General features: G+C 41.7%; 1 protein-coding gene across 6 annotated transcripts in view; it reads left to right on the top strand.

Annotated features, from left to right (window-relative positions):
* The window catches only part of adam22 (ADAM metallopeptidase domain 22), a 391,455-nt gene that overhangs the window by 268,206 nt on the left and 101,293 nt on the right, over window positions 1–21,956 (top strand). For all 6 annotated transcript variants that reach the window (XM_072575862.1, XM_072575864.1, XM_072575865.1 and 3 more), the window contains exons 15-16: window positions 12,518–12,617; window positions 14,878–14,949. In XM_072575862.1, the coding sequence (XP_072431963.1) occupies window positions 12,518–12,617; window positions 14,878–14,949 (172 nt within the window). The remainder of the gene's footprint in view (window positions 1–12,517; window positions 12,618–14,877; window positions 14,950–21,956) is intronic.

Below are 21,956 nucleotides of genomic sequence, written 5' to 3' on the forward strand. Positions count from 1 at the left end.
TTCTGTATCAAGATGGCTAGCCCTCCCTTTATTCCATGAGATCCAACCTTGCTCACCAGTCTCCCATGGGGAACCTTGTTGAACGCCTTACTGAAGTCCATATAGATTGCATCTACCACTCTGCCCTCATTAATCCTCTTTGTTACTTCTTCAAAAAACTCAATCAAGTTTGTGAGACATGGTTTTCCACGCATAAAGCCATGTTGACTATCCCTAATCAGTCCTTGCCTTTCCAAGTATATGTACATCCTGTCTCTCAGAATTCCCTCCAACAACTTGCCCACCACTGACAACAGGCTCACTGGTCTATAGTTCCCTGGCTTGTCCTTACCCCCTTTCCTAAACAGTGGCACCACATAGGCCAACCTCCAGTCTTCTGGCACCTCATCTGTGACTATCAATGGTACACATATCTCAGTAAGAGGCTCAGCAATCACTTCCCTAGCTTCCTACATTTTTGAGATATTTGATGTAATAATCAAGGTCCATCCTGCATCCCCGCATGTGTGTGGAAATCAACATGCAACATGCATTTAGATATTATTAAAATGTTCTTAGTTGACTTAGACATGTAAATGTAAAAGTTCCTGTTGGAAATTTTCTTCCAATTGGAAAGCAGAAATTTTGCCCTGTATTGTGTATATGTTAGAAAAGCCAGTAAACACCTCCTGTACAAGGTTATGTGAGTATTTGTCAAGTAGCCTTGGTCTAACCAGGAAACCCATGTATATCTTATCCATCTAATGTTGAACTTTAAGAGGTGCTAACTTCCTTCCTCATTGCTTCTTGCTGCTCTGGATGTTGAGCACAACTTTGACCCTTTCTCACTCCTTCTCTGTCAATCTTTCCTTCAGTCCTGAAGAAGATTGCCTTCCAGTGCCCAATACTAAAACCTCATTTGTCTCAATTCAAGAACAAGCAGAAAATCTTTGGTATTGAATGAACAAGTTCTTTCCAGTTTCTGCCATATTTGCCTACTTGCTTTAAATCTCCTCACTGCAGGAAAAACAGTCTCCCGTTTAAGATTCACTGCTGTGCTGGACATGGTGGCTGCCTCTTTGTGAGCTCACAAGTGAAGACCCAGAACACTGCACTGTGTAATGAGAGTAGTTTCAGTCCATTATTCTTATTTCTTATGAGTATAAAAATTACAGATTTCCAGTCCTCTATTTCGTGGGTTGGGTCAGCATACCCACACTGAGCTGCAAAAAGGTGCAAATGTTTCTAAGAGGAAAGGCATATTTTTTTTAAAACTGAAACAGAAGTTGCTGGAAAAGCTCAGCAGGTCTGGCAGCAACTGTGAAGACAAATCACGTTTCAGCTCTGGTGACCTTTCCTCAAAGTTGGTTATTATGTTAATTAGTTATTATGTTAAAAAAAGATTTTTGACAAGCTTTCAATGTTGTCAAGGTTAAGAACAAGGTTGTCAATTTGCACGCAGTAAATTTCCACAAATGTATTCAAATAGATAACTTGGCTGATATTTAATTGAGTCGTATTCTTTTTGAGCAGGAAAGAATTCTCTTGCTTTTTCCCTAACTTATGCAATGAGATGTGTTACATCATATGGAGAGGACAGTTATATTGTTGGTTAAATTCCTCACCTGAAAAATGAGATACTTCCAAAATTGAAACTCTTGCTTAGTACTGCATTGAAATGTCAATGTAAATTATACACTTGAGTTTCTGCTTTGCTGTATTTAAGAATTATGTGATACTGAGCACAGTGTAGACAGAACCTCATACCTATTAGTTAGGATCTGAAGACAGGCTCTGGATGTTTCTTCCCTCTGCTGTTCTTGCGACCCAAACCTTGTAATCACTGATCAGAGGGCTGTTGTCAGACAAAACCTCCGTAACTCAAAACATTCTTGGTAGTGCTCAGTTTCCTCTTGTCCCTCTTACTACTTCCAAAAAGTAACATTTTGTTGCACAGCTCAAGAACATGCCACACTTGATTTTCAAGTTGCAAAGTTGTCCTGATATCCCAGTTATAGTGGCCTGTTTCACATTTCAGTTTATTGTCCCAAAAATGTGTGGCTCTCTGACACAGTGTAGAGTTTTGAGAATAAACATCCCAGAATTGCAATAAAATCATTACAAACCTGTCACTTGTGTGGTGACTAATGATAGGGTTTGAGGAATACATTGTTTAGCACTGCTCATTTACAGCAAATCACTAGTACATCCACCAAATTGCTGACAACAAAAGATGGTAATAAAATGCATTTGAATATGAAAAGAACAAACATGAAAGTGCATCACTGTGACATCGCTTCATGTGTGGAATAATCATTTATGATTTCAGTTAGAGAGGACTAATTTCAAAATTTGCCTAATAAATTAGGCCTGATTATCACAACTACTTAATATGCTATTATCTGATCTTCAATAACTCAATTTACATATAAGAATTAATTTAAGTAATAAATTCATTAACATTCTATTCTTATTCATGTAACAGTTATACCCTTCTGAATATGTAACTAGAATTAGGGTCACAGAATTATTTACTGCGGAGATAGGTGAATTGGTTCATTAAGTGCATACTGATTTCTTTCTACACATAAGCTCCCTGGTCTAATCCCACTGTCCTGATCACACATCATCCCCTTTAATTTTTTTTACTTTTTGCAGCAGTCTCAACATTTTAAGAAAGTATTTTGTATGTGATCTGCTTCAGCAATAGTTTATAGCAGATGTAACCATGATTTCCATCATCCCCATGTCCAGGGTTCACTGGATTGTTTCCAGAACTGAGGGATTTGTGTTAGAAAGAGAGATTGAGCAGTTTAGGCCTGTCCTCTCGAGTTCAGAAGAGTGAGGGGAGATCTAATTGAAGTACATAAGATGCTAGAGACAAAATAGACTTAGAAATGACGTTTCGTCTTGTGAGGAAATGTAGAAAGAGAGTTCATAGTTTTAAGAAATGGGGTAGCAGATTTAAAATAGAAATGGGGAGAAATTTATTCTCTCAAAGGGTCATGAATCTGTGAAATTGACTACTACAGATTGTGGTGGATGCTGGGACATTGAGTAAACCTAAGCAGGAGATACAGAGATTTTTATTTACTAATGAGTTGAAGGGTTATGGAGACAAGCAGGAAAGTGGAATTGAGGCCACAAAGAGATTGTACTGAATAGTGGAGCAGGTTCAAAGGGGATGAATTTTTTACTCCTGTTTTTAGCTGCTAAGCCCTTTTGACTATCTACACAGCAGAAGGAATGTTGAGAAATAATGGAGGAGTGCTGCTCTAATAACAGTCAAGGATAAAATCAACACATTTGATTGACACAAATCATTCAACTGATTTTCTCCTTGCAGCACTAGCACCACTGTGACATGAATGTATACTGTCCACAAAATGCAATACAGCATCTAGACAAGGCTATAGTGACAGCATCTACTAAACCCACAAGCTTGATCACTGAAAATCATAGCGGGCACATGGCAGCTTCACTGTCTGCGACTTCCTGTCCAAGGTACACAACAGGATTTGATTTTCTTTTCTCTCATGTAATCTTGAGATTTTCCTAAGGACTGCTTTTTGATTTTTAGTAGCCATGTTTGATTTTTCAGAGCTGCCTTTTTCATTCTCATTGACTCATTATTATGTGATGCCATTAGATAGTGATAATGCTGTCTGTAGTTGTGTTGACCAGCAGAGTATTTGAATTCACAGTGAAGTAGAATGAGAATAAAATGTCAATATCTTCAAGAATTATCAATCTTCTGTAAAATTGAAACCTGTAGTGCATAAGGAAAACATTAATTTCTAAGACTCGACTGTACAGAAATGGCAACAGGCATAATTAACACTGTAAAATGAAACAAAGAACTGCGGGTTCTGGAGATCTGAAACAAAAGCATAAATTGTGAGTAAAACTCAGCAGTTCTGGTAGCTTCTGTGGGAAGAAAGCAGGGCTAATATTTTGAGTTCAGTCACTCTTCATCAATGTTTTTTTTCAAAACAACTGACAAATTATACATATAAAGGGCTATCGCCCTAAAAATACCTTCTGCACACTGGTGAATTCACTGTTAATGCATTTGAATCACATTTACACAAAGTTGAAACATTTTAACAGACAGTTTTTTTATTGCATCACAGACCTCAATCTCAGATTTAAAATAATAATTAACTCTGTATTCATTATCATACAATTCACTGGATTTCCACTTCCTCTATCCACCTTCTTGCACCTTCCCTCCCAGCCCTCCTCCAATTTCCAGCACATAATAGCACATTGAACTAGAGATTCCATATTTGTTAGGACCTTACTGCCTCAGTGATTTCAACATAGCTGATTATCTCTTTGCTAATCATGTCAAATTATTCTCTTTCTTTTGCAGCCCTCCCTTGCAGCCTCCCTCTCCACCCACCCCTTTTAGGAACAGAAGTAGGCCATTCAGCCCCTCAACCCTGTTCCACATTCGATGAGATTATGGCTGATATGCAGCCTAACTCCATATACCTGTTGTTTATCCAAATCTCTTAATAACTTTGCTGAACAAAAACTTAGCTACCTCAGATTTAAAATTAACAACTGATCATGCATCCATTGTCATTTGTGGAAGAGAAATCCAAGCATCTACCACCTCTTTTGTGGAGAATTTCTCCCAAACATCTCTTTTTAATAATCTGGCACTAATTTGCAGACTATGCCCCTAGTTGCAGAATTCCCAACCATTGGAAATAGTTTATCTTTATCTACCCTGTATTTTCCTGTTAAAATTTTGAAGATTTTGATCAAGTCACCCCTCAATCCTTTAAATTCTAAAGGAAACGGGCCTAGTTTCTAAGATATTTCCTCATAATTGAATTCCTGAAGTCCAAGTGTCATTCTTGTAACTAACTTCGTTCTTCCCTCTGCACTTGCAACCCCCTTATCCATCATGTAGTTCTCTCTCCCTCCAACACCTCTTGCAATCTTCTCCATCTCCACCCCTTTTGCAGTCTCCTCCTCCTTCATTCTTGCAGTTTCCTGTTCTGCCACCACACACCCCCATCCTTGCCACAGAGCCTTTTTCTCCTCTTCACCCCATTTATAACCTCCTTCATCCTCTTTCATCCTGCTCAAAGCTGTCTTCCTCAAAAGACACAGTCCACAGCAAAACAGTGGCTGTAGCTCCCTCAGTGATTATCACCACATACATTCCCGGTTTCTGACTTCCCCTCCAATTGCAGTGTGTTTATCTCCCACATTTGTTGTTGATAGAATCACTCGTGGTCCTATTAGCAGACAGCATGGCAAAGGACCACCCTGTGATTGGAGGAACAGCTCCTCATTCATTTTATCAGTTTTGTATATGGCAGCAAATTTCTGCCATGGATTGCATCCGTGGTTGAATTTCCCTGGATGTTTAGGACTTTTGTGGAAGAATTCACCTGCTGTCCTTTGTATTTTGAATTCTCTTACACAAATTGCAACATTTAAAAGGCATCTGGATGGGTATATGAATAGGAAGGATTTGGAGGGATATGGGCCAGGTGCTGGCAGGTGGGACTAGATTGAGTTGGGATATCTGGTCGGTATGGTTGAGTTGGAGCGAAGGATCTATTTCTGTGCTGTACATCTCTATGACTATGACTATATAACTGTCCTGACTCGGAAATATGTCTCTGTTTCTTCACTGTGCCTTAGGGAAAATACTGGAAATTTGTCTGTAGCAGGCGCAACATTGATAGCAGTGTTCTATAAAGATGGTGCTTCTCTAACTTTTCAAGGGAAACTAAGGAACAGACAATAAATTTTAGACTTGCCAGGCACCCACAGCTTGTGAACAAATATAAAAATAATGGACCAAACAGCTCCACTCCTAACCTATCTTTTTCTAACTGATAGCATGGAGGCAGGGGTTCTTTGCCTGGATGTACAATTCCTCCTCTCAACCCTGTGGCCCACCTCTAACTGGGCTGGTCTTCCTGATCAGATAATTGGTAGCTAGAAAGCCCGATAATTCTGATGAATTCCTGATGAAGGGCTTATACTCGAAAGGTCGATTCTCCTGCTCCTCGAATGCTGCCTGACCGGCTGTGCTTTTCCAGCACCACTCTCTCGATTCTGATACTCCAGCATCTGCAGTCCTCACTTTCTCCTAGCTAGCAAGCCTGCCCAGCCAACAGGCTGCTTCAACAATGCTCATGATCCAGAGATGCCGGTGTTGGACTGGGGTGGACAAAGTTAAAAATCACACAACACCAGGTTATAGTCCAACAGGTTTAATTGGAAGCACACTAGCTTTCGGAGCGACGCTCCTTCATCAGGTGATTGTCAACAAATGTGGGAGATAAACACACTGCAATTGGAGGGGAAGTCAGTAGCCGGGAATGTATGTGGTGACAATCACTGAGGGAGCTACAGCCACTGTTTTGCTGTGGACTGTGTCTTTTGAGGAAGACAATCACCTGATGAAGGAGCGTCGCTCCGAAAGCTAGTGTGCTCCCAATTAAACCTGTTGGACTATAACCTGGTGTTGTGTGATTTTTAACTTTCAACAATGCTCAGCAGTAAAACCTATCCCACTCATCTTCTTAACATTTTAGAAATGGATTGATTCATGAGATGTGCTGTCACTAGCTAGCACAGCAATTATTGCTCATTCCTAGTTACCCTTAAGAAGATCTTGAACAACTGTGGTCCATATTGTGTAAATATGCACACAGTTCTCTTAGCCAACAAGTTCCAGGAGTCTGACCCAACGACAGTAAAGGAACAAGGATGCCCCATGTATAGTGCCAGGTCAGGATGGTCTGTGGCTTCAAAGGGAATTTTCAGGTGATGGTGATCTCATGCATCTACTGCCTTTGTCCATCTCAGTCGCAGGTTTGGAAGGTCTAGATGAAGGAGCCTATATGGCTTGTTGCAGATCATGTATATAATACTTGCTGTGTGCCAGTGATTGAGGGAATTAATATTTCAGTTAGATGTTAATTTACTTTCTGGTAGGTGGTAACCCACAAAGAATTTATCAAATAGGAGCGAGGGCAGGCCATTTCACTCCCCAAATCTGCCCTACCATTTATTAGGATGAAGGTTACAACTCCTCCTTCATTTCTGTTCATCATTGCCCTCAACTTCTCGATATCTCAACAATCTATTGATCTTCTCTGCAAATGCTTTCAGTGATCTGGTTTCCACAGCTCTTAGGGTTACAGACTCCTAGACAAACATAGTTCTCTGGTAGAAGAAATTTGTTTCCATCTCAGTCTGAAATGATTATACCCTTATTCTGCAATTATGTCCCGAGTTCAAGATTATCTCAGTAATGAAAACAGCTTCTCAACATCTATCCCACAAAACCCTTCATTGTTTAAACTTTAATGAATAAACCTGTTTACATATTCCTGTTACGTCAACCCCTTCAATGCAGGAATCAACATCGTGAATCTGTTTTGAACTGCCTCCAGTACCAGTATAATTTGCTTTAAATACAGGGATCACAACTGTACACGGTTTTCCAGGTGCAGGCTTACCCATGCCCGTAGAATTGTAACAAGACTTCCTGGTATTTAAACTCTATCCCCCTAGCAGTACAGGCCACAATATAGTTTGCCTTCTTAACTCCTTGTTTCATGTGGATGCTTTTTTTTTGTCTTTGATGCACAAGAGTCCCAGAACTCTCTGTGCTGCTGTGATTTGGAGTCTTTCATAATTTAACTAATAGTTTGTCTTTTGATTCTTCCTATCAAAGTGATAACCCGACAAACATCCTACAAATGCCAAATCTTTGATCATTCACTCAACCTATCTATATCACCTTGCAGATTCCTTATGTCTTCATCACAGCATGTTGTCCCACCTATTTTTATATCATCAGCAAGTTTGGATACATTACACTCTGCATTCTCCTGTAAAACAATAATGTAGGTAGTAAGTAAATAAAATCCTAGGACCTATCCCTGTTGCATTCCACGAGTTAAGTCTTTCCAGCCTGAAAAAGACTCAGAGAAACATAGACGATATGAGTAGGAGGAGGCCATTTGGCCCTTTGAGCCTGCTCCACCATTCATCACAATCATGGCTGATCATCCAGTTCCTTAGCTTAATCCTACTTTCTTCCCATAACCTTTGATCCCATTCACCCCAAGTACTATATCTAGCTGCCTTTTGAATACATTCAGTGTTTTAACATCAACAACTTCCTGTGGTAATGAATTCCACAGGCCTACCACTCTTTTAGTAAAGAAATATCTCCTCAACTCCAATGTAAAAATCTAACCCAAATCCTCAGACTGTAATCCCTGGTTCTGGACACACCTATCATCTACCCGACATTTATGGTGTCTAGTCCTGTTAGAATTTTATAAGTCTCTATGAAACTCCACCGCCCTCCCCATTCATCTGAACTCCAGCAAAACAATCCTAACCTCATCAATCTCCCCTCATTCGTCAATCCCGCCATTCCTGGAATCAGCTGCACTGCCTCAAGGGTAAGAGCATCCTTCCTCAAAAAAGAGACCAAAGCTGCACACAATGTTCTAGGTGTGGCCGCACCAAGGCCTTGTATAACTGGAAAAACATATCCCTGCTCCTCTGCTTGAAACCTCTCGTCATGAAGGCCTACGTACCATTTGCCTTCTTTACCGCCTGCTAAACCTGCATGCTTACTTTCAGTGACTAGTGCACAAGGACACCCAGGTCCCACTGCACACTCCCACTCCCTTCTCTCAATTTACAGCCATTCAGGTAATAATCTGCCTTCTTGTTTTAGCTTCCAAAGTGAATAACCTCGCATTTATCCAAATTGTGCTGCATCTGCCATTGATGTGTCCATTCACCCAATCTGTCCAGATCTTGCTAAAGGACCTCTACATCCTTGTCACAGTTCACCCTCCCACCCTACTTGGTATCATCTGCAAACATTGACATGTTATATTGTGTTCCCTCCTCCAAATTATTAATATAGATTGTGAATAGCGGGGTCCCAGCACCAATCCTTGTGGTACCCCTTGTGCCTGCCAATTTGAAAAGGACCCTTTAATTCCTACTCTTTGTTTCCTCACTGCCAACCAGTTTTATTTCCATCTTAATACACTTCACCCAATCCTATGCGCTTTAATTTTGCACAATAAGCTCTTCTACGGGACTTTGTCAAACACTTTCTGAAAGTCCACATCGACTGGCTGCCCCTTGTCAACCCTACTAGTTGCACCTTCATTAATTCCAACAGATTTGTCCAGCATGATTTCCCCTTCATAAATCCATGCTGACTCTGTCTGATTCTGCCACTGCTTTCTAAATGCTCCGCTATAAGGTCCTTAACAGATTTGAGAATTTTCCCTACAACCGATATTAGGCTTACTGGTCTATAATTCCCTGTTTTCTCTCTACCTTCTTTTTAAAATATTGAAGTAATATTAGCTACCCTCCAATCTGCAGGAACTAGACCAGAGTGTGTCGAATCCTGGAAGATGATCACCAAAGCATCCACTATTTTAGATTAGATTACTTACAGTGTGGAAACAGGCCCTTCAGCCCAACAAGTCCACACCGCCCCGCCGAAGCGTACCCACCCATACCCCTACATCTACATCGACCCCTTACCTAACACTACGGGCAATTTAGCATGGCCAAATCACCTAACCTGCACATCTTTGGACTGTGGGAGGAAACCGGAGCACCCGGAGGAAACCCACGCAGACACGGGGAGAACGTGCAAACTCCACACAGTCAGTCGCCTGAGGCGGGAATTGAACCCGGGTCTCCGGCGCTGTGAGGCAGCAGTGCTAACCACTGTGCCACCGTGCCGCCCACCGTGCCGCCACTATTTCTAGAGCCACTTCCTAAGTACTCTGGGATATAGATTATCAGGCCCTGGGAATTTATCTGCCTTCAATCCCCTCAATGTTTCCAGCACCATTTCTCTACTAATATTGATCTCATTCAGTTCTTCCCTCTCACTAAATCTTGCATTCTCCAACATTTCTGGTATCTGATTTGTGTCCTTTATTCAGTTGCTCAGCTATTTCTATGTTCCCTTCTTTGATTTTGACTCTCTGTCTTCTGTTTGTTAACTAATTCTCTAGACATGCTTTTACATTACTCCCTATACCATGAGCTCTTGACTTGTGCAGTAACCTTTTCGGTAGCATGTTATGGAACGTGTATGTTGTGGAATGATTATTGGCTGGCACTTGTGTGTTTTAAATGTTGCTTCAAATTTGGACGGAGTTATTAAATGACACTTCAGATCTAAAATTGATATGTGTATTAAGAATGTATGCACTTTTTTCTCTTTTACAAATCCTGTGTTGTATTTTTTATGATATCTGTTGGGTTTTATTCGTTCATTATTCATTATTATAGATCACAGAGATTTATCATAAAAAGTATATGTTCAGCTTTTCTCTGCTAATGTTTTACTTGTGGATGTTTTTGTGTGACATAAAAATGGGAAATTTTAAAGTTCTTCAGTTTTAACTCTGTTATCCAGATAAATGGTCTCATCATTGAATTTTATTCTGTTTTTCCATTCATCTACCATAAAATCTATTCTTAAAGTATAAGTGATTAAGTGGTTGTTAATTGCTTTCAACTGCAGTACAATGATGAAAGGGTTATAATGTACAGTAGTTAAGTATTCTGTTACTTACCTGACTGCAAGTATGTACGCATGAATATTTATATTCAGTAATTAGTTGCTTTGATGATTTTCAACCTCGTTGCACAGTGCACCCACAATCAAATTTGTAAACACAATACCAATTGATATTCACAGTGGCATTAGCTGTTTCACAGACTTAATCATATAAAATCTTTGTGTTTTTTATTTGTTTAATCTTTGTTATGAGGCTATTGAAACTGGTAGTCGATGGTTTTACTGCTGAGGTTACTTGGGCAGCTTGAGTCTACTTCAGAATGAACTCCTTTTAGGTTATAAAAGAAACAGAACTGCATATGCTGGAAATATGAAACAAAAACAGAAATTGCCAAAGAAACTCATCAGGTCTCGCAGCATTTGTGGAGAGAAAGCAAAGTCAATGTTTCCAGTACAGTGATGCTACTTCAGAACACTCTTCGACAGTTTCTATTTTGACCTTTTAGACCATGTTTTACTGTAAGATGGGCTATCAAAATTCACTTTCTCTTCCATCCACAGATGTCACATCTCTCTGCCATTAACATAGTTATAGGCTTAGAGATTAATAAGTTAGTTAACCAGAGTAATGGTAAATCCACTGATATGCTTTCTTTATAGCAATATTAGAACAAATAATATTTGGGTAATTAGTCAGTTAATCTTGGTTAACATTTTTGAAGCAGGTAGTTCTCAAGTTATCAACTGTTGGTATCCTAGTAAAGATTCCCATTTTCAACCACAATACTAAAAGTACATCATTCATCCCATCTGTCCTACTGGAGTGGATGTGGAGAAGATGTTTCCGCTAAGCTGGAGAGACTAGGAGCCAAGGACACAGCCTCAGAATGAAGGGGCGGTCCTTTAGAACTGAGATGAGAGGAATTTTTTTCATCCAGAAAGTGGCGAATCTCTGAAACTTATTGTCACAGAAGGCTGTGGAGGCCAAATCATTGAGTGTATTTAATACAGAAATGGATGAGTTCATGATAGGTAAGAGTATCAAAGGTTATGTTATGAGAAGGCAGAAAAATAAGGTTGAGAAATATACCAGCAATAATCGAGTGATGTGGAAGACATGATGGGCTGAATGGCCTAACGCTGTTGCTATTTCTTATGGCAGGATGGCTAGCATTTTACCAGCCAATTGGAGACAAGTTGAGAGGCAGGACAGGCAGAAGGATGGTGACAAAAGATGTAGGGAGGGGATGCCAACCTGTTTAGTCTATCAGGGGATACTCAACATGAACAGCAGCTGCTGTGGATTAACTGACTACAAGTAGGAATCGACTGACAGAAAGTGAGGACTACAGATGCTGGAGAGTCAGAGTTGAAAAGTGTGTCACTGGAAAAGCACAGCAGGTCAAACAGCACCTGAGGAGGAGGAGAGTCAACGTTTTGGGCATCAGGATGATGGGCTTATGCCCAAAACGTCAACACTCCTGCTCCTTGGATCATGCCTGACCTGATGTGCTTTTCCAGTGCCACACTTTTCAATTCTGCAATTAAGAAGCCAATTACTTGGACTATACTCGACATTTTGCCGCTGTCAGAACAGCCCTGCCATTTGGGGAGTCTGCCTGCAGCATCAAGGATGTCTCCCAGAGGCTTTCTGGCCCGTGCCACTCTTCCTTGAGGCCCCATGGCACAGGGTAAGGCAACTGCCTCTCAGAAGCAGTGGCCATGCATGCAACACTAACGCTGCTACTGAATGTGGTCACCTTTCTGAACACCAGTGCCTACCTGGCCCCAGTACGATGAAATACTTCACTGAATCTCCTTTGTGGATGCCTCAATTTATAGCTACTCTTGCAGTCTAATAATTAGATTTTCCACTGATTTTTGTTACAGTGTGAGGATCTATAACCATGGTAATTATATTTCATAAACTATTTATTTTCTAAAACTCTAATATATCCTACTTTACACCTGCAGGCTTTACCTTCCACGGAAATTTTCTCAGTGCAATATAGAAGATTACCAGGAATTTTTGAACAACGGTGGTGGTCACTGTCTCTTCAATAAGCCTACCCGAGTAAGTATCAGGAATTGTATGCTTCATTTGGCTGTGGTCTCTATAAAGTGAATTTAAGAAATACAAATGTAAAGGTTTTTTTTAGTTATATACTATGTATGGCCATTTGGACAATAATTTGATCAATAAGCATTTTCTTACGTGCTTCAGTTCTATAAGAAAATAATTAAAGATACATAAAATTACAATTATATATTTTTGAAGTTTGAGTGTTTGGTGGAATGGCTGCATGAAGGTATTATTGACCTTCAGAAATGGCAGAGCCAAGGAACAGGGAGGCTTGTGGATATCAGAAATGACATTCTGAGGAAACAAGAAGGGTATTGCATTGCTGATCTTTGGCGAAACAGAGACTTTGAAGTAACCTTTGAAAAATATCGACAACAAGATTACAGATAACTTATTATTTTTGAGGAATTTTGAATCATGACAGATCAAAACTGAATTTTAGGAATAAAAAGGGAAACTGATGAAAAACCATTTGATCCAAAGGTAATCAGATCTGAGAGTCAGCTAGCAGGGAAGCTCATTGAGATGTATGGGTGGAAATGGCTTCCAAGTAATTTTGGAGGAAGAGGAACTTGACAGATATACAGAAAAGGTTGTTTAATTTATAAGAAAATATGTATTGTACAATCTTTTCCTGTTCCTTAAAATTTTTTACTGCTGCATATTGAAAAGATTTATTGAGAATTTGCAGTTCCATTGAATTTCTTTGTTGGAATTATTTACAGAAACCTTAAGAAGGAAAGCAGAAATGCCCACTACCTTATCTCTCCTTGCCAAGGAGCTTCCAGTGGCAGAGAATACCCTCACAGGGCCTTTCTCTTTTCGTGGCTAGCTTGCTGTCATACTGAGTTTCTGATCTAAATTGCAGTCCAAAATTACCAGTAGGAGGCATCTCTGTCTTCCAGGGATCCTACTAATCGTAGGGGCAACAGATTTATACAGATCACTGGGGGTGGTGCCGTGGCTCAGTGGTGAGCACTGCTGCCTTACAGCACCAGGGACACAGGATCTATTCCAGTCTTGGGTGACTGTGTGGAGTTTACACATTCTCCCCATATTTGCATGGGTTTCCTCCCAGAATTCAAAGATGTGCAGGTTAGGTGAATTGGCCGTGCTAAATTGCCCAAGGTGTTCAGGGATGTATAGGCTGGGGTAAATTTAGGGGAATGAGTTTGAGTAGAATATTCTTCGGAGAGTTGGTGTGAACTTGTTGGGCCGAAGAGCTTGTTTCCACACAGTAGGAATTCTAATACTGACCACTTGTCACCTATATTTTATTTTTTGATCTAGGAAACCAAAAAATAAGTTTTATTGTTGCTGAAAAAAATAAAGTGCGTTGAAACTTTTAGTTTTGCGCCTATTAGGGCATTAAAATACCAAGTGGAAGATTTTTATATGTTATGGGAGGCATGCTGATCAGTTGGCAAGTGGATTCTGATTGATCGAGACATTTCTGTGGAGAATGTTCCAGTTAGATGATGACTGACAGTTAACCATAAAAGTCCTGTTATTTTTAAATTGACTCTAATTGGTCTAGGCTTTGTCTTGAGGAATGAACCAGCAATAGACTGTCCCCTATGTTTTACATTTGCAACAATCCCGGCGTGTGTGTTACATTTTCATTCTGTTTGCAAAGTGCCATGTGTATCAATATATGCAACTTCTAGTATGTACAAGTGAACCATCCTGGAAGCCTGACTGTGTTTGTTTCAGTTGAATAATATACATAACAGACAATCTTAACCAATGACAGTTAACCTGCATTCCTTAATTTAAAAAAAATGTACACTGTTAACTTATAGTCATCAGTTAGTTGTGCATTCGCAATGGTAATGCCTTTAACACTTAAAGTTCATTAGCTAATTAGTGAGCATATACTTCTTGTAAAATTATTGCTATCTTTACTTTGATATTCTTTTGATTTATCCTTGACAGTACAGGGCTGAAAGCTTTGACAAAATGAGTTTTATTTTTCAGCAATATAAGTTCTGTACTACCAGAAAGAGCTTTTCATCATTTCTAAATCAAAAATTACTTTTGCAAAGGATGAGAGAAGATTGCATGATGATACAGACTGTGATTTCAGTTTGTAACAATGATCAAAACCCTTTAAAATGAATGGGCTACCATCAGTGCTACAGTCAGTATTCCTCCAGTAAATAAAGCAAAATATTTAGTCTATTCGTTGTGATACAACTTGATGAGGAGAGGCAGTGTGATTTTTAACTATTATGTTCTCTTACTAATACAGCTTCTTGATCCTCCGGAGTGTGGCAATGGATTTGTAGAGGCAGGAGAAGAATGTGACTGTGGTTCAAAAGCTGTAAGTAGCAATATTAGAACATGTTTCTACTTCATAGAATCTATCAGTCACTTTAGTGATTTTGAACTGAAACTTGAATTAAGGATTTGTAAATGGAGGTTTATTATTCGAAATCTGTTTACTTTGCTGCCAAGCTAATTCAATGATATCACTGATGGAGAATATTCCCATGCAGCAAGGAGTGTCGAAATGCAGTAGAACAGTCGTAATAGGGAACTCCATAGTCAGGGGCACAGATAGATACTTCCCTGGCTGCACAAGGGACTCCTTGCAAAAGGATACCTCCCTGGTGCCAGGGACAAGAATTTCTGGAGAGGAAGGGGGAGCAGCCAGAAGTTGTGGTAAATGTTGGTATTAACAGCATAAACAGGAAAAGTGATGAGGTCCTGCAAAGGGAGTTAGGAAGGTGAAAAGCTGGACCTCGAGAGTTATAAACTCAGGATTACTCCCTGTGCACATGTCAGAGAGGCCTGGAATAGGAAGATAATACAGTTAAATCTATGATTAAAGAGCTGGTGTAGGAAGAAGGCCTTCAGATATTGGATCACTGTGAAGTCTTCCAAGGCAGATGGGAGCAGTACAAGAAGACAGGTTGCCCCTAAACTGGAGGGGCATCAATATCCCTGGCAGGGAAGTTAGCTAGTGCCACTCGGGAAGGTCTAAACTAGTGTGGTGGGGATGGGAACCAGCGCAGTAGGTCTGCAAGTGACATAACTGAGGAGGAATTAGAGACTAAAGCCTGTAACACAGAGAGAAAGACTAAATATGGGCAGATTACTGAACACAGTGGGACTGTTGGTCTGAGGTATATTTATTTTAACATAGTTAAGGCAAGTGAACCTGTCTTGAGCTTGACTGGGGTTCCATTAGCACCAAGGGATAGAAGGTGGGATGTGTCTTTTAGTTGTGTCCACTCAGGTTTCTTGAAGCAATATCTAAAAATCCAATTGGGAAGGGGCTATAATAGACCCAGTACTGGGGAATGAGCCCAGCCAGATGATTGAAGTATCAGTGAGAGAGAATTCAAAAACAGTGACCATAATTCCCGAAATTTTAAGTTACTTATGGATAAAGGGATTCTCAGGCTTATTTGTAGGCCAGGAGAAGGGGTGTTTCAGCTATCCCAAGCAAGCAAACCTCAGGCACATCCCACAATTAATGAATGCGCACCACCCATTCCCCAAGTACCCAACCTTGTGATCTCCTACTCATCCACTGTCTCTGACTCCACCGCCTCCTGATGTCTGACTAACCTCTATTCACCAATTCAGACCTTACCCTACACAAAAGATAACTCCCCTTACCTGATCTCCAACAATCCCATCTCCCCATGTGTGTCTCCCAATTCACCAGCAACCTACTGCACACCCACTAATTCCATCCTCTATCAAATCCCTGCTCCTCCATCTCCTACTTATGTGAAATCCTCTGGCTTACTGCTTTCCTGCCTGATAGGCATATGGCCTGACCTTTAGAATGGCTGAGAACTAACAAACATGCTCTAACAATTTATAAATGCATTGTGATTAATTTTAGTGGGACATCCAATATGCCTGTGTTTCCAAGCTTGTAGTTGGTTGTTGGTATAGAACTTGAATATTGCAGGTAAAGTACATTTTGTCAAGGTTTTATTTTATCTTGCATGCATCAGGATAATTCACAAGAAATGTCATAGTAAAGAGAAAACACTGAATATACGGAAAGAAATTGCTGATTGATTAACAAGTAGACTCTGATTGCAATCATGTTGCCATGGAGAACAACCAGTTAATGGTAACCAACAGTTAAATGCAAAGCTCTGTTTAAATTGTGTGCCATTTATTTTGTTGTATTGTAAAAGTTGCATGTAGATGCTCTTTCTGATGGTAAAGAAAAGGTCCCTATGTATATCAGTAAATGCAAGTGTGCCATTCTCCTAACCTGACATTCTCCTAAATTAGTTGTCAGCATAATATTGCATATAGTTGTGATTATCCAGCAAATCTTGTCCAGTTTCAGAATCAAATTAACTGTTGGTAAGTGTTGTGAGGTTTGCAAGTGACTGACTCAGAATAAACCCGTATCTTGCTTGTTTTAAACAGTAAAAGGGAAATGCTGCTTAATATGATCTGCTGATCTTTGGGACTGTAGTCTACTTACCTGACATCACACGACAGTGAAATTCATATATTACATGACACATTTGTATGATACGTAGAACACCTTTTTGGTTTGACAATAGCATTCTGTGAAATGTGAACAACACTTGTGTCATGCCTGGCTATAGCAGCGTGAAACAGCTGGATTCACTTGTTGCTCAGAATTAATACACAGGATGCAGATGACAGCAATTCACTGGTTCATTTCTCAAGGTAATAGCGTGACAATCAAAGTCTATCTACCCTGTTTAAAATTCACACAAATTTTGTCAGTTCACAGGCTGACATCATTAACTGGTGTATTCTTAATGGCAACTCCTGTACTACACAAAGTCCATTTTCCATTCATTCAACACCAATCCTCCACTCATATTTGTTAAGTGCTGTTTTCTCTTTACTTTGGTATTTCTTGTAAACTGCCCTGATATGTGCAAGACAAAATCTTTGACAAATGTGTTTTATTTTCAGCAATACCATCAAGCTTCTTGTACATAGATCCTTTGCCTGTCCCAAGAATTGGAGGCAATGAGCCATGAGCTTTACAAGAATAAGATCAAGAGAAATAAACTTCAGATAAAACTGTTTGAGGATCTTGTTCTTGTCGTTATGTCAAAACAGAGATGATACAATCAGAAACGTTGTAACAAGAGCAACAGAAGCAACAACTACAGTTTCTGATTTGCAGACGCCAGTGTTGGACTGAGTTGTACAAAGTTAAAAATCACACAATGCCAGGTTATAGTCCAACAGGTTTATTTGGAAGCACTAGCTTTCAGAGCGCTGCTCCTTCATCAGGTGGTTGCACAGGCAGCATCCATGGAGCAGGAAAATCGATGTTTCGGGCAAAAGCCCTTCATTGGGAGTAGAGGCAGAGAGTCTCCAGGGTGAAGAGATAAATGGGGGTGGGGGTGAGGGTGGGAAGGTAGCAAAGAGTACAGTAGGTGAATGGGGGTAGGGATGGAGGTGATAGGTCAAAGGGGAAGGTGGAGCAGATAGTTGGGAAGGGAGATTGGCAAGTGGGACAGGTCATGAGGACAGTGCTGAGCTGGAAGGTTGGAACTGGGGTAAGATGGGGGGAGGGGAAATGAGGAAACTGGTGAAGTCCACATTGATGCCCTGGGGTTGAAGTGTTCTGAGGCAGAAGATGAGGCGTTCTTCCTCCGGGCGTTGGGTGGTGAGGGAGCAACGGTGAAGGGGGCCCAGGACCTGCATGTCCTCAGTAGAGTGGGAGATGGAGTTGAAATGTTGGGCCACGGGGCAGTGGGGTTGATTGGTGCGGGTGTCCCAGAGATGTTCCCTGAAGCGCTCTGCGAGAAGGCGTCCAGTCTCCCCAGTGCAGAGGAGACCGCATCGGGAGCAACGGATACAATAAATGACATTGGTGGATGTGCAAGTAAAACTTTGATGGATGTGGAAGGCTCCTTTGGGACCTTGGCTGGAGGTGAGGGAGGAGGTGTGGGCACAGGTTTTGCAATTCCTGCAGTGGCAGGGGAGGGTGCCAGGATGGGCGGGTGGGTTGAAGGGGGGCATGGACCTGACCAGGTAGTCACAGAGGGAACGGTCTTAGCAGAAAGGGGAGGGAGGGCAATATATCCCAGGTGGTGGGGTCCGTTTGGAGGTGGCGGAAATGTCGGCAGATGATGCGGTTAATGCGAAGGTTGGTAGGGTGGAAAGTGAGGACTGGTGGGTTCTGTCCTTGTTACAGTTGGAGGGGTGGGGTCTGAGGGCGGAGGTGCAGGATGTGGATGAGATGCGTTGGAGGGCATCTTCAACCACGTGGGAAGGGAAATTGAGATCTCTAAAGAAGGAGGCCATCTGGTGTGTTCTGTGGTGGAACTGGTCCTCCTGGGAGCGGATACGGTGGAGGCGGAGTAATTGGGAATACGGGATGGCATTTTTGCAGGAGGTAGGGTGAGAAGAGGTGTAATCCAGGTAGCTGTGGGAGTCGGTGGGTTTGTAAAAAATGTCAGCGTCAAGTCGGTCGTTATTGATGGAGATGGAGAGGTCCAGGAAGGGGAGGGAGGTGTCAGAGATGATCCAGGGGAATTTAAGGTCGGGGTGGAATGTGTTGGTGAAGTTGATGAACTGCTCAACCTCCTCGCGGGAGCATGAGGTGGCGCCGATGCAGTCATCAATGTAGCGGAGGAAGAGGTGGGGACTGGTGCCAGTGTAACTACGGAAGATGGACTGTTCTACGTAGTCGACAAAGAGACAGGCATAGCTGGGCCCATACGGGTGCCCATGGCTACCCCTTAGGATGGAGGAAGTGGGAGGATTCGAAGGAGAAATTGTTAAGGGTGAGGACCAGTTCAGCCAAACGAATGAGAGCGTCAGTGGAAGGGTACTGTTGGGGATGTCGGGAGAGGAAGAAACAGAGGGCTTGGAGGCCCCGGTCATGACGGATGGAGGTGTAGAGGGATTGGATATCCAAGGTGAAGATGAGGCATTGGGGGCTGGGGAAACAGAAGTCTTGGAGGAGTTGGAGGGCATGGGTGGTGTCTCGAACGTATGTGGGGAGTTCCTGGACTAGGGGGATAGGACAGTGTCAAGGTAGGTGGAGATGAGTTCAGTTGGGTAGGAGCAGGCTGAGACGAAGAGTCGGCCGGGGTGGTCTGCTTGTGGATCTTGGGAAGGAGGTAGAACTGGGCAGTGCGGCATTTCTGGACTACGAGATTGGAATTTGTGGGTGGGAGATCTCCTGAGGTGATGAGGTTCTGTATGGTCTGGGAGATGATGGTTTGGTGATGGGGAGTGGGGTCATGGTCGAGGGGGTGGTAGGAGGAGGTGTCATTGAGTTGGCATCTGAGGCTCCCTGCCTCTATTCCTGATGAAGGGCTTTTGCCCGAAACGTCGATTTTCCTGCTCCTTGGATGCTGCCTGACCTGCTGTGCTTTTCCAGCACCACTCTGATCTAAACTCTAGTTTTCAGCATCTGCAGTCCTCACTTTTGCCAATGTCCTGGACAGTTGCAACATGACCTCCCAACTCCTATACTCAGTGCGCTGACCAATAAAGGAAAGCATACCAAATGCCTTCTTCACTAACCTATCTACCTGCAATTCAACCTTCAAGGAGCTATGAACAAGGTCTCTTTGTTCAGCAACACTTCCTAGGACCTTACCATTAAGTGTATAAGTCCTGCTAAGATTTGCTTTCCCAAAATGCAGCACCTCGCATTAAACTCCATCTGCCACTTTTCAGCCCATTGGTCCATCTGGTCAAGATCCTGTTGTAATCTGAGTTAACCTTCTTCACTGTCCACTACACCTCCAATTTTGGTGTCATTGGCAAACCTCTTATGTTCACATCCAAATCATTTATATAAATGACGAAAAGTAACGGATCCAGCACCGATCCTTGTGGCACTCCACTGGTCACAGACCTCCAGTGTGAAAAGCAACCCCCCACCACCACCCTCTGTCTTCTACCTTCAAACTAGTTCTGTATCCAAATGGCTAGTTCTCCCCGTATTTCATGAGATCTAAAATTGCTAACTAGTCTCCCATGGGGAACCTTGTCGAACACCTTACTGAAGTCCATATAGGTCACATCCACTGCTCTGTCCTCATCAATGCTCTTTGTTACTTCTTCAAAAAACTCAAGTTTGTGAGACATGATTTCCCACACACAAAGCCATGTTGACTATCCCTAATCAGCCCTTGCCTTTCCAAATGCATGTAAATCCTGTCCCTCAGGATTCCCTCCAACAACGTACCCACAACCAACATCAGGCTCACTGGTCTATAATTCCATGGCTTGTCCTTACCACCTTCCTTAAATAGTGGCACCACGATCAGCCAACTTCCAGTCTTCCGGCACCTTACCTGAGACTATTGATGATACTAGGAGAAAGTGAGGACTGCAGATGCTGGAGATCAGAGCTCATGCCCGAAACGTCGATTCTCCTGCTCCTTGGATGCTGCCTGACCTGCTGCGCTTTTCCAGCAACACACTATCGATGATACAAATCTCTCAGCAAGGGGGCCAGCAATCACGTCTTTAGCTTCCCACAGAGCTCCCAAGTACACCCTAGTGGAGACTTAACCACTTTTATACATTTCACGACATCCAGCACGTCCTCCTCTGTAATATGGATATTTTTCAAGATGTCACCATCTATTTCCCCACATTCTATATCTTCCATGTCCTTCTCCATAGTAAACACCGATGCAAAATATTCATTTGTATCTCCCCCCCTCTCCTGCAGCTCCACACAAAGGCCACCTTGCTGATCTTTGAGGGGCCCTATTCTCTCCCTAGTTACGTTTTTGTCCTTAATGTATTTATAAAAACCCTTTGGATTCTCCTTAACTCTATTTGCCAAAGCTATCTCATGTCCCCTTTTTGCCCTCCTGATTTCTCTCATAAGTATACTCCTGCCTTTATACTCTTCTAAGGATTCCCTCGATCTCTCCTGTCTATAGCTAACATATGCATCCTTTTTCTTAACCAAAACCTCAATTTCCCTACACCTACAGCCTTCCCTTTCACCCTGACAGGAATATACTGTCTCTGGACTCTCATTATCTCATTTTTGAAGGCTTCCCATTTTCCGGCCGTCCCTTTACCTGCGAGCACCTGCCCCAATCAGCTTTTGAAAGTTCTTGCCTAATACTGTCAAAATGAGCTTTCATCCAATTTAAACTTCAACTTTTAGATCTGGTCTATCTTTTTCCATCACTATTTTAAATCTAATAGAATTATGGTCGCTGGCCCCAACGTGCTCCCCCACTGACATCTCAGTCACCTGCCCTGCCTTATTTCCCAAGAGTAGGTCAAGTTTTACAATTTATCTAGTAGGAACATCCACATACGGAATCAGAAAATTTTCTTGTACACACTTAACAAATGTCCCTCTATTTAAACCCT

The sequence above is a fragment of the Chiloscyllium punctatum genome, chromosome 8, assembly GCF_047496795.1.
Source record: "Chiloscyllium punctatum isolate Juve2018m chromosome 8, sChiPun1.3, whole genome shotgun sequence".
Taxonomy (NCBI): Eukaryota; Metazoa; Chordata; class Chondrichthyes; order Orectolobiformes; family Hemiscylliidae; genus Chiloscyllium; species Chiloscyllium punctatum.